The sequence below is a fragment of the Merops nubicus genome, unplaced genomic scaffold, assembly GCF_000691845.1.
Source record: "Merops nubicus isolate BGI_N331 unplaced genomic scaffold, ASM69184v1 scaffold14046, whole genome shotgun sequence".
Taxonomy (NCBI): Eukaryota; Metazoa; Chordata; class Aves; order Coraciiformes; family Meropidae; genus Merops; species Merops nubicus.
The window spans coordinates 64,778-76,874 of record NW_008617028.1 but is presented as its reverse complement, the minus strand read 5'-3'; the positions used below and the strand labels follow the sequence as shown (position 1 = coordinate 76,874).

Genomic DNA, 12,097 nt, shown 5'->3' with positions numbered 1-12,097 from the left:
GTTATCTTCCCTCCTCTTGTTTTCTGTTGGTTTGGGGTTTTTTTCATCTGCTTGCAAGGCTTCCTGTCAGGGCCACTGACTTTTCTCTCTGCCAATATTAAGTAATTGCCAGAAATTGCATTCAGCCAGTGCAGCAACCAAGACAGCAGGAGCTCCAAAGCCTTTCCTCCTAATGTAAATATTATGGGGAGATTATAGGACCCTTCCCAGCAGCTTATTGAAGCATGTGAAGCAGTTGACTGATCAGTATGCAATCAGCTTTGAGAGCTCTGATCAGTTTGAAGCATATCCTCTCTTTTTCTTATAAAATACCCTGAAATGTGTTGTTCTGCCCATCAGAGTCCCATAGATGATCAGGACATAATGAGCAGGTTGGGCAAACTGAGGGTGACATCCAGGTCTGCTGCATTTAACAGCCTTTTGCTGCTAATTCAGTGGAGCACAGTTCAGCTCACAGTGTTCAGCAGAAAATACCCTGAAATGTGTTGTTCTGCCCATCAGAGTCCCATAGATGATCAGGACATAATGAGCAGGTTGGGCAAACTGAGGGTGACATCCAGGTCTGCTGCATTTAACAGCCTTTTGCTGCTAACTACAGTGGAGCACAGTTTTAAGTTCAGCAGCTGTGAACTGAAAACTTTTTGTGTCCTCAGGAGTTCTGTAGCAGTAAGGATATATTGTTCTGGTTTCATGTAGAGCTTTCATCCTGAATTTGCTGGTCACAGCATAATTTGTAAAGTCAGTTATGATATGAAGCACGTTAGTTACAATTAGTTTGCTTCTGCAAACAAACTTCTTCACCTCCACAGTGACTAAAGATACTCCTCTGCATTCTCAGAGCTGTGAAGGAGATAGTTACAGTTCCTTCTCTTTTTTTTGTTTATTAGATAAACTTGTGCTAAGGTACTTGAAGTGTTTGACTAAAATCTTTGGGTTTTGTCATCATTGTGTCGCAGCTGTAATCGTGTTTATTTTTTCCTAACACCTGCCCCACTCTCACTCTCCAGATGGTTTGCAGAGGTGAAAAGCTGACTCTCCCACTTTCTTTTGATGCAGATGTTGATGAATGCAAAGTGCAGAACGGTGGCTGCAACCAGCTCTGCCTCAACAAGCTGGGCAGCTACCGCTGCTCCTGCCACAGTGGCTATGCTCTCAAAGACAGCAAAACCTGTGAAGGTAAGCTTTGCTCAGCCTCTCACTTGGCTTCAGCTGATGCTTTGTGGCTATTTCAGTGAGCTGGGCTGCACTGAGCAGCCCTGGTCTACTCCAGAGCCCAGCAGAGACTTGCTGGTGGCTCCTGTTAGCTGCTCTGTGCTGGGATGATTTTGGGTGCCTCAGCCAGCACTACATGCCTGGGCTTGTCAGCAGTGCTACTCTCCAGTATCATAACACAGGGGTGATTCACAGAGGATTTGTGCCTTGGATTGTGCTAAATTGGTTTAGCTGATCCCTGCTCATATCCTGACATTGAGAGGAGGAAGGGCTGGCCCAAGACATTGTTATGATTCTTTCCAGTCTCACAGTGAGGTAACATGTGAGCCCCTCGGTTTTCTTTTGTGTGCTTCTTATTTTGTTTTTCTCAGTTTGGCTCTGCGAGGCAGCTAATGAATTCAAATAGATACAGATGGATAAATTCACTGCAACTGAATATTAATAGCTGTAGAAAGGACCTCGTTAATGTTGGCAGCTATGTTACACAGGAGCTGAAAACAGAATCTGGAATATCTGATTGAAACTGCAGAACAAATTTACATAAGGAGAGCTTAAGCAACTGAGATTTTAAAAGTGTTAAGAAGCTGCATGCTGAGGCAAGGACTCATTAATGATCACAGATGGCTCTTAAAGTTCTGTGTATCTCATGAAAAGACAGGCAAGTCTTTGTATAAACCTCGCAGAGATGGATGTGACCACATATTTCTAAACAGTTTGCATACCTGATCTGAACAACATTTTAATGCAAAAAAGACAAAGAGCAGCTCTTTATTTCTGTCTTACTGCCACTTTTTACAAAACCTGGTGACTGCATGCACCCCGTGGTATCCCTTCCTAATGGGAGAAGCTGCTCAGAAGAGCCAACCTCACTGCTGAATTGTCCTCTGGTGCCAGTTGCCATGGACAGGTGGACAGCCAGTGGGCTCACCATTATGTTTATTTTCATATCTGTGTATATTTGTATAATACCATAGTGCTGTCTAGTTAGTAGAGCACTGTGACCTAACTACAAGCATTTTGTGGCCTCAGCCTGTGACCCTGCAGTGGCTGAGGTGACTGTCAGCTGTGGTGAGTGCTAGCTGGGATTTATCAGTGCATTTCAGTTTGCTTTCATGCTTATTCCTATCAGTGTGCACACATTGAAAAGTTATGGGTTGTCTGTTGAGTGGCAAACTGGGCTACATAGGATAGTAGACAGGCTACTATTGGCCAGTTCTCTCAGCTGTGGGAAAGTCACCAAGTGTAAAATGCAATTGTAGTTTTAATATGGACTAGAAAGCAAAAGTAAATATTAAACTCTAGGTAGACTCCAAGCATTTTGTCAACACCAGGAATTTCCTGGGTGTTAGAAAACATGTTTTAGACCCAACAGTTGTTTGTTCTTATGGACCTCCAGCTCCAGTCTGCTGCCTGCCTTCCTGGTGAAACCTTGTGACATCCCTCAGACATGACCTGTTCTCTGTGATAAATTAGCTGCTTCAATTCCCCTTTACCACTACAGATTTAGGTCTTAGTTCTGTGAAGGCATGAAAAATTATCATTTGCCTGTCTAAGGAAGGAGAAGAGAAATCTGTGATGCTCCACAGGCTGTGTGTTCCTTCTGTATTTTGCTAAAATTCATACTGTGGTTCCTCAGTTCCTTCTTGCTGCTTTTTAAACCTGCACTTTCAGCCCCCTGAATGTAGTGGGGCTTTCTGGTTTTGTGGGATTACAGTTTTTCTCCTGGCTCACTTTGCATTGTTTTTTGCAGTAGTAGTTAATAGCTGAACAAAAGACAGACCAACTGGTTTTGAAAGCCTGAAGTCATTTCCTACATGTAGCTAAGGTAGATTCTTAAAGACATTGTTTTTTTTCAGTTTCCAAACTAATATAGGGATCTCATGACCCTGTGTACAAAGACTGAAGTGATTATCCTGACCTGAAGTTGTGTTAACTGCTTGTTTTGCAGACATAGATGAATGTGCAACATCAGCAGACATCTGTGGAGAAGCTCGTTGTAAAAATCTGTTAAGCTCCTACGAATGTCTTTGTGATGCAGGCTACAAGTATGATGAAGTGAAAAAGACTTGTCAGGGTAAGCTCATGAAATAAGCTTAGCATTTATTACATTATTTAAAGCAGTAGAAAACCAGAAATATAATTTTGGGCTTCAATAAAAGCTTGTCTTCTTATTATTTATTATGTTTTTTTAAATCTTGCTGACACTGGACTTCTGCTCCCTCCCTTTTCCTCTTTGTGAATGAGTTTGCAGTTTGCAGTCACCTTTGAGGCCATTGAGTTTGCTGTCATTTTTGATGACCTGAGTCAAGCTTTAGGAGCCAGAGGACTGAGGTTTCTTGGATTTATGACAAGTGTAAGATCTGGTGGAAGCTCAGAGGCCTCTGTGCATGTTGCTGTCTCTCTTTTTAGCACAAGAAAAGCTACAGAGCTTCAGCTTTCAGTAGCTGTTGTTCTTTCAAAACCTTTCTTGTGGTATCACTGAACTAGGAGCTTAATGCCTTGGGACCATGCACAGTTCTGGCTGCACTGCCTGCAAGCTTTCTCAATGGAGTAAGTTTTGAAAGTATTCCAAAACTAGCATTGTTCTGTCCCTTCTGTCTAAGTTAACATAACGACTTGAATCCCCTGCCAGCCAGCCCTGCTGGGCTCTGGGTGTTTATCTCTGCCTGAAGAGATCCTTGTGGGTCATCACAATTTGTTTTCCTTCATTTGTTTTTGGATAAAAACAAGCTGAAGGGAAAAAAAACAAAAATAATGAATGAGAAACAGCTTTTATTTGTCTCTTGAGGATGTAGCTTGTGAGTAGCAATGAAGCAAGCAGTCCCTGAGCTGATCCTGAGCTGAAGGAGCAGGAGCTGGTTAGCAGAGGGATAGCAGAAGGGCCTCGAGGGAGCAGGTCTTCCCTAGAAATTAGAGCCCAGGGCTCTGGACCAGCAATAAAGTTGTTGAGCTCTGCTTCCAGCCTTCTCACCGACTTACTGTGTATCTTTGGGCAGCTGGAATCTGTGAAAATAGGTTTGTGCAGATGCTAATTCTAACTCTTCCCTCCTGTAAAGATGTGGCATAGGGTAAGTACTGGCTACGGAGCACTTGGGCACACCCAGATGAAAGGTGCTACAAAACAGCACTGATAATGTTTTTTCCTCCCAGATGATTCCCGTTTAAACAAATTCAGTTGCTATTTTCTCCTCTCTTTGCTGGTTTTGTGTAGATATAAATGAATGTGAAGAAAAACTCTGTGAGCAGACCTGTGTCAACTCACCAGGGAGTTATACCTGCCATTGTGATGGCAGAGGGGGAGTAAAACTTTCCCAGGACATGAATACGTGTGAGGTATGTTAGTCTCCATTCCTGTGACTGCAGAACAGACCTTTATTTCAGGTTGTAATTAAGAATAACTGATGAAGCTGTGGACCAAAGTGATGTGAGCTGAGTGACCAGCGGGAGGGCATCGTATTGGCAAAGGGATGTGAGCTGGGGACAGGACAGGATTTATGCTGTACCTTATAAGTATGATTTCACTTTGCAACAGGAAAACATTCCTCCAAGGTGGATAGGAGGGAGAAGGGAAGGAAAGAGGAAATGTCCTCAGTACCAAGCCAGTTGTATTTTGAGAGTATAAACATTGAAGAGCCCTAACCTACTATGAGTATAACTACCTGAGAAAAGGAGGCACACGTCGATTCTCTTTCTGGTTTGCCAGGAGAATGAGCACTCAAAAATGTGTTTTGATTATAGAACATTAAACCGTGTGTGCCTTTTGCTGTTGGAAAAAGCATTAAATCCTTGTACCTGGGGAGGATGTTCAGCGGCACTCCCGTTATCAGGCTGCGCTTCAAAAGGAAACAACTGACAAGGTGAGGACAATTTAGAATGCCAGTGGAGTGCCCTGTTTGCCTTTAATGCATGCAATGGAGTTAAGTCATTACCCTAACAATTAGTCCTGTGATCATCACGATCTGTTTGGATTATGGAATAAAGTGAACCATTATCCAACAGCAGTAACTGAGAGAGGCAGCCTTGATCACAGAGCTCCCGGGATCATCACTGAAACACAGTGATGTGCTCTTTATTCCTGAAGCTCTTCCAAAACCCCTCCTCAGAGCTGAAGTCTTTCAGGGGTGCATTGAAAGCTAGGCCCTTTTAGCAGAGCTTTATAACCGCTAGGATTGATGTATGGAAAGTGCTCGGTGGTTTTTGAACTCTGCATAACTAACTTATTTCTTGGCCCCTGTGCGGTCAGACTTGTGGCCGAGTTCGACTTTAGAACCTTTGATCCTGAAGGTATCCTTTTCTTTGCTGGAGGCCGCCAAGAGAGCAGCTGGGTGGTCCTGGCCCTGCGCAAGGGCCGGCTGGAGCTGCAGCTGAGGGACGGCGGCGTGGGCCGCGTGACCAGCAGCGGGCCCCTCATCAGCCACGGCATGTGGCAAACGGTGAGTCCAGAGCCCTGCCCCCTGCCCGGGGGGCAGCTCCACAAGGTGTTCTTCCCACCTGCCTACCCGTGAGAATCATAGAATCCTTTAGGTTGGAAGAGACCTTGAAGATCGTCAAGTCCAACCATCAAGCCAACGCTACTAAGTCCTCTGCTAAAACAGATCAGAATCTGTCAGGGCTGGAAGGGACCACAAGGATCCCCCAGTTCCAACCCCTCTGCCATGAGCAGGGACACCTCCCACTAGATCAGGCTGCCCAGAGCCTCATCCAGCCTGGCCTTAAAGACCCCCAGGGATGGGGCCTCAACCCCCTCCCTGGGCAACCCATCCCAGGGTCTCACCACTCTCATGGGGAAGAACTTCTTCCTCACATCCAGCCTGAATCTGCCCACTTCCAGCTTTGCCCCATTCCACCCCAGTCCTGTCATTACCCAATATCCTAAAAAGTCCCTCCCCAGCTTTCTTGTAGGCCCCCCTAAGATCCTGGAAGGCCACAATAAGGTCACCTCGGAGTATGGTGTGCCAGTATCTGATAGGAGCCAGTAGCTGATGTGTTCTAAGGTGAGAGTGAGCTGTGTGTCCTAACAAGTGAAGTTAGACTTCATCCCCGTTGTAAGCCAGGCTGCAGCACTGCTCTGCACAACCAGACTCTGCCTTGGAGATGCCCCAGTGCTCAGCTGACCTCCCATCAGGTGGAGAAGATGCCCTCTGGCTGAGGGTTAGAGGGAAGGAGCTCTGGAGCTGTTCCTTTAAGGACATTTCCAAGGGTGTTTGGTGTATGGGGGTGTGTGGCTGCTTTTGTTTGTTCATCTCTTTGTTAGTTTGTTCAGTCTCAACAAGTCTCTTTTGCTACAGCATCTTTTTGTTGAGGTGTTCAGACTTGTTCATACACAAACCAGAGCGTTTCCCTTGTGAAGACACTGGGGTCAGGTAGAATGTCTCTGGTTGCTAATAATGTCATCCCAGCAATCTCCCAGGATGATGGTCTGCATCTCAGAGCTTGTAAGGATTCCTCTGCTTGATGCTCTCCACAGAACATCTCCTGGTGCTGCCGTTTGTGACAGGATCATGAAGAGCACCCTGTAGTATGATCTAGAGGGCATTAGCAATTTGTAATTTGCCTTCTTCTGCCTTTTCCTCTCTTTCTGTATTTTCTCTTACTTAATTAGATCTTTTGCCTTTGAAGTTGATGTGTCTCTGGGGGAGTGGGTGGGAAGTTCTCAGCTGACACACATATGAGACAAATACAGATACTGGCAACAATAATTTTCTGCTTTAAATTTTTTAGTAGCAAAACCAAAAAAAAATCTGAAATATACATTAAAGAAAAAAGCACAGTGGGAAAAACTCTGTTCCTAATGAATAAATAAAGAAGTCCTTGAGTGCATTCATTGTCAGCTACTGACATTTGGTAGTAAGATTCGTTCTGTTAATTTGGAATGTGGCAATTGTAACTGCCTGCACGGAGATGAAGGTGGTGGAAGATGTGAAAAGCAGAGCTGGTGCCACTGGGGTGACTTGGGAGGGACAAAAAGTGGTCATTACTGAGCTAAACTATTTAACACAGGAGTGTAATATACTTGTTAAGGGCCAGACCTCATTATGAAGTGATTATAAACTCTCCCATGTTAGTTTTGAGGGATAGAGCTGAAATATTACTTTCTTTCTTAAAGTAATAGAAAAAGACTCAAACACAGAGGAGTTATGGGGTAAAGAAAGGCTGTGCTTGCTTTCTGCAGGGAGAGAAAGCAGGATGATAAAAGGATGATAAAAGTGCTGATGAACATCAGCAGGAGGAAGGAGCCTTGACTTGTCTCTTGACTAGTCTCTAGTCTCTTCACTTCATGGTAGACTCACTTCTGAGACCTGAGATGCTGCTTGGGGTGCTGGGTGCTGTTGATTTCTTCATTCTCTGCTTAGTTTCTTATCCCTTGTCTCCACCTTACAGGTACTTTGTTCTCTTCTGCTTAACATCCAGTGTCACTGCTGTCTCTAAATGCCATTTAATCTACACAGCAGAGTGATACATCTCTAAATCTGTTCCTCCATTTTATCCTCACCCTCATCTCGTTCTTTTCCTCTCTACAGCATGATTTTTAAGTTGGGAAATCCTGCTGAGGAGTTATTCCTTTTTTATCCCTCTCCTTTTATAAAACACGTGGCCACATGTTTAATTTTAAATATGGACTTGAGTACCTTTTTCAGCCTCACCTTTTGTGAAGCACAAACTCAATAACCTGGTCACAGCCCAGACTCAGATGTAGCCTGGGAACTTTAGTCTGGACTTCAGTATGGACAGGATCAAGCCTGTAGTTTTGGTTAGACCTAGAACTTCATAGGAGGAGTGAGAAAATAGAAACCTTACTATTTAGATGGAGAAGCAATGGTTATTTAAAAGCAAAATGTGATAAAAAGCACCAGCAGTGTATGTCTTTTGGTTTCTTGAACAGGAGTTGCATACTTTTATGGAAATACAAAGGCCTTTTCAAACCTTCAGGGCAGTATTTCTCCCTGGGTGCTTTCTCCAGTGTTGATCCCTCCTAACCTATTTTTAAACTCTCATTCCCAGCATTGAAAACACAAACAAGCAATTCTCAGGCAGAATGTCTAACGTGGTTATCTGTGTGTCACCCAGCTGGATGGAGTGGCAGGTTTGAGCTGATGATAGCAGAGAACACACTCACCTCCTAGCTGCTTTGCATTTCCACAAAAAAAAAGTCATCATTTTGTCTTCTTTTCAGTGGTCAGTTGGGCAGTGCTTTGGGGACAGGACCATCAGCAAAAATCACAGCTCACCTGCCCTGTTAAATGTGGGGACTGGAGGTTAATTCCTTAAGGAATTGGAGCAGTCTAGCTGCCCAAATGCTTCCCCTTTTGGTTTGTGGGTGATGGTGGTGCACCAGCAATTATATCTGAATATATCTGAGCCACAGCTGAAGCTGCCAGAGGGCAACGTGGAGTGGGCAGAATGTAATTTCCTAAACTGGAATGTGTTAAGAGCTTCCACAGGGTTTATTAACCACTTCTAGGGAAGTTTCCACTGATTTGGGTTTGTTTAGATTAATGATCAGAAGCAGCTAAGCACGCAGACTTAATTTTTGAACATGTCTATGCTATCACTTTCTATGGAATCTCATAGAAGTTTAGAACACCCTGAATATTGGTGGCCCTGCAAGCTGCAGGATTTCTTCCCAGAGAAATCACATTGCTGCAGCTGACTTTGCCCAGTTCCCATTTGCTCTGTGGCTGCCTGGGATCTGTGCTGGGAGCAGGGGATGGTCTGTGCCAGCTCCGTGGTGCTCCATACCCTGGTGCTCTAGGTGACCATGGCATCGAGCAGAGGTGCCAGAGTCAGTTTTTAGCCTGAAAGGCAGGTTGAGCTGGGGCTGCCAGGACCTGTGGGCTTATGTTCCCACCCACTGAGAGGACTTCACAGTCTGCCAATGCCCAAAAAAAAGCCTGTTTGGGACTTGCTTGTGTGTCTCCACAGAGCACAGTCAGGAGGTGCAAATGCCACTGTAAACAGGCAAGCTTCAGACAGGTAAATTCATGTCCTGGAGGGTACAGCACAGAGCAAGACTCCAGGTGTAGTGTCCCAGCAGGATAAACCAGGCTGGCCTGGAGTCCACAGGGGAAGAAGAAAGTTTGAGAGTCTGTGAATAATCTTTTCAATTATCAAATTCACTTTATCTTCATGACTGAAGGCTGCAATTCAAAGGGAGTGCCCAGATAGAAACTGCTCAAGCCTGGCCTCTGCCTGACAGCCAGAGAGCAAGGGCTGAGCCTGGCTGATGGAGACAGCTTTGGGACAGCCCCTCTTGGAATGCAGAGAGAAAGATGCTCATCACTTGGCTAATTAGCAGGGAGAGGGGAGAGTGAGTCTGAGCAGCTGCTGAAGTGGCTGTTTGGTTCTGTACAGGGGTTCACTGATGGAGGCAGCATCTGGGTGGCTCAGGGAGCAGAGCTGTCCAGATGAGGAGTGGGGTGGTGGAGCAGCTCTCATGGGTGTGAAGTGAGAGTTTCAGGGGTCAGTATTTAGGAGATTTTGGCTGGAAGGGTTCAGCATGGTGTCACTGGTCCAACAAAAGACACCTGAGCTGTCTTTTCCTTTCACAGGCAGCTGCCATAGGAAGCTTCTCATGAATAACTCTTTATTGCATTTACATTTTGCACAGAGCAACCTACAGATGTCCTGTAGTTAATCACCCACCCCAGGTTGCTTCCTGGAGTAAAGATTTACATGTCAAGGTGGAATGGAACAACAGGGAGAGAAAGAGGCTTTGGGGACAGCAAATGCTTCTCCATCCTGGGGGTTTCACTGGTGATGTCCATCCTTTAGTTGAGGCTGCAGGTATTAAATTGTTTTTATACTGAATTAGTCTATTTTTTTCTTTTTTTTTTCAGATTTCTGTTGAAGAACTTGAAAGAAGTTTGGTTATAAAGGTCAACAGAGATGCAGTTATGAAAATAGCTGTCTCAGGGGATCTGTTTACTCTAGAGAAAGGACTGTATCAGCTGAATTTGACAGTAGGAGGCATTCCTTTCAAAACCAAGGACCTTATTCAACCAGTAAGTATAGCACGATCCTTCATCATGTTTTGCATGCCTGAAGGGCTTGATTTCCTCTTCTCTTGGGGCAATGTAGGTCCTTCCTGAGAGCAGTTCAGCCTGCCCTGAAACAGGTGGAATTAGCACCTTCTGGATACAGCTTTCTCTCCATTGACTATAGAGGGAGCCTAAGCCAGTAGCAAAGGTGAGACTCCTGATTTTCTGATTGCTAAGTTGAGGTGAGATCTATCCCACCCTTGGCCTGCAGAGTTAGGATGCAGGAAAACTGGAGCAGAGGACAAATTAATGGTGGCTGTGCTGGCTTGAGACCATGAGTGGCTCTGGGGGGTCAGAGGACACACCACTGGATCTGGAAACAACCCTGGGGGCATCTTTTGTATTGTGACTGAAGTTTGGGCTTCAAATACATCCTGCCATGGTTCTGCTGCTTGTGTTTGCTGTTTCAGGTTAGTGAGATCCAAGGACAAAGGGGAGCTTATGTTTCTTTATTTCCTCCTAATCCAAGTGGCTAGGGTGTATGAATAGCAGTTGAGGAGCTCCTTGGGGAGATTAGATGGTTGCTGTGTTTGCAATAGCTGCTGCTGGGGCTGTTTTGAACATCTACCTCACAGGGACTTGGCACCTGGAAACCCAAATTGGCCTGTCTTAACTCCTAAAGGAGGTGACAAGCTTGCAGCTCTGTGACTGGGAGTGCAGCAGCTGAGGAAGGCTCCTGTTCCTCACAAGAAGTCATTCAGGGCCACTGCTCCTCTGAAGCATTAAGCTCAGGGTGTGGTCTGAACAGAGGATTGAGCCAAAAACTCCTGAGGTTTTTATCCTGGCTCAGACACTTAATTCTCTGCTCCAGTTAATTGGGGGTAATGGTGCTGATTTAGATGCTTTGCAGGGAGCCTTCTCTTTTCATGCTGTCTCACATTTGAATGCTGCCACTGGGTGCAGGACAACATAACTAGAAGCTGGAAGGAAAAAGGTGTGTCCTTTTTACAGCTCAGGCACCTTTCCCTTAAGCCAGAACCCAAAGGCTTAATTAGTACCAACTTCTTGTGTGTCTTGAAGCCTATTTGCAATGATACAAAGGATTTTTTTCAACAAGCAAAGGGGTTTTTTTTTCAACTTCAAGTTAGCCTCCAGCATTCACAGTGCAGAATTATGGCAGTTACACAGCTTGGGCTGTAGAGTTTGGGGATTAAACCACCCTAATGATGTGCAGCATGTAGAGGAGCTAACAAAATCAGTATGACCAAATCAACACCTCCATTAGGACGTGCCCTTCTGTCCTGTGCAGACAAGCTGAGCTCAGGGGGGTCTCCTGGGGAACACTGACCACTTCCCTGCTTGGGGCTGCAGGACTGGGGTTGCTGCAGTTGGTTTGCACGTGCATAACACAACAAAATGATCTCTCCTATTGAGTATCATCATGTGCCTCAGTATTTGCCCCAGAAGGAGTTCCCCTGCACTGAACAGCAGCTTGAGGCATGAGATACTGCTCTGTCTTCCTAGATAAACCCTCGGCTGGATGGGTGCATGAGGGCTTGGAACTGGTTGAATGGGGAGGACACCACTATCCAGGAGACCATCAAGATGAATGAAAAAATGCAGTGCTTTGCTGTGGCAGGACGAGGCTCTTTCTATCCTGGCCGAGGTTTTGCTGTCTTTAATCTCACCTACAGTAAGTACTTTCCCTTTTTTCTCTTTTAAATTTCCAACCTGTTGTCCTACCACATTAACCACACTGGTTAATGAACAGTTTCATCAGTGCCCTGGATGAAGGCACAGCGTGTACCCTCAGCCAGTTTGCTGGTGATCCAGCACTGGGAGGGGTGGCTGACACACCATAGGGCTGTGCTGACATTCCGTGGGACATGGCACGGCTTGGCACGCAG

The 12,097-nt window shown here is 45.3% G+C and overlaps 1 protein-coding gene across 1 annotated transcript in view; it reads left to right on the top strand.

The window, feature by feature from the left end:
• Positions 1 to 1,007: 1,007 nt before the first annotated feature.
• The window catches only part of GAS6 (growth arrest-specific 6), a gene marked incomplete at its 5' end in the record, with an annotated part of 17,556 nt that continues 6,466 nt past the window's right edge, over positions 1,008 to 12,097 (top strand). The window contains 7 exons of the mRNA XM_008943020.1: positions 1,008 to 1,176; positions 3,161 to 3,286; positions 4,424 to 4,545; positions 4,951 to 5,069; positions 5,456 to 5,645; positions 10,050 to 10,214; positions 11,715 to 11,883. Coding sequence (XP_008941268.1) covers positions 1,008 to 1,176; positions 3,161 to 3,286; positions 4,424 to 4,545; positions 4,951 to 5,069; positions 5,456 to 5,645; positions 10,050 to 10,214; positions 11,715 to 11,883 — 1,060 coding nt within the window. The remainder of the gene's footprint in view (positions 1,177 to 3,160; positions 3,287 to 4,423; positions 4,546 to 4,950; positions 5,070 to 5,455; positions 5,646 to 10,049; positions 10,215 to 11,714; positions 11,884 to 12,097) is intronic.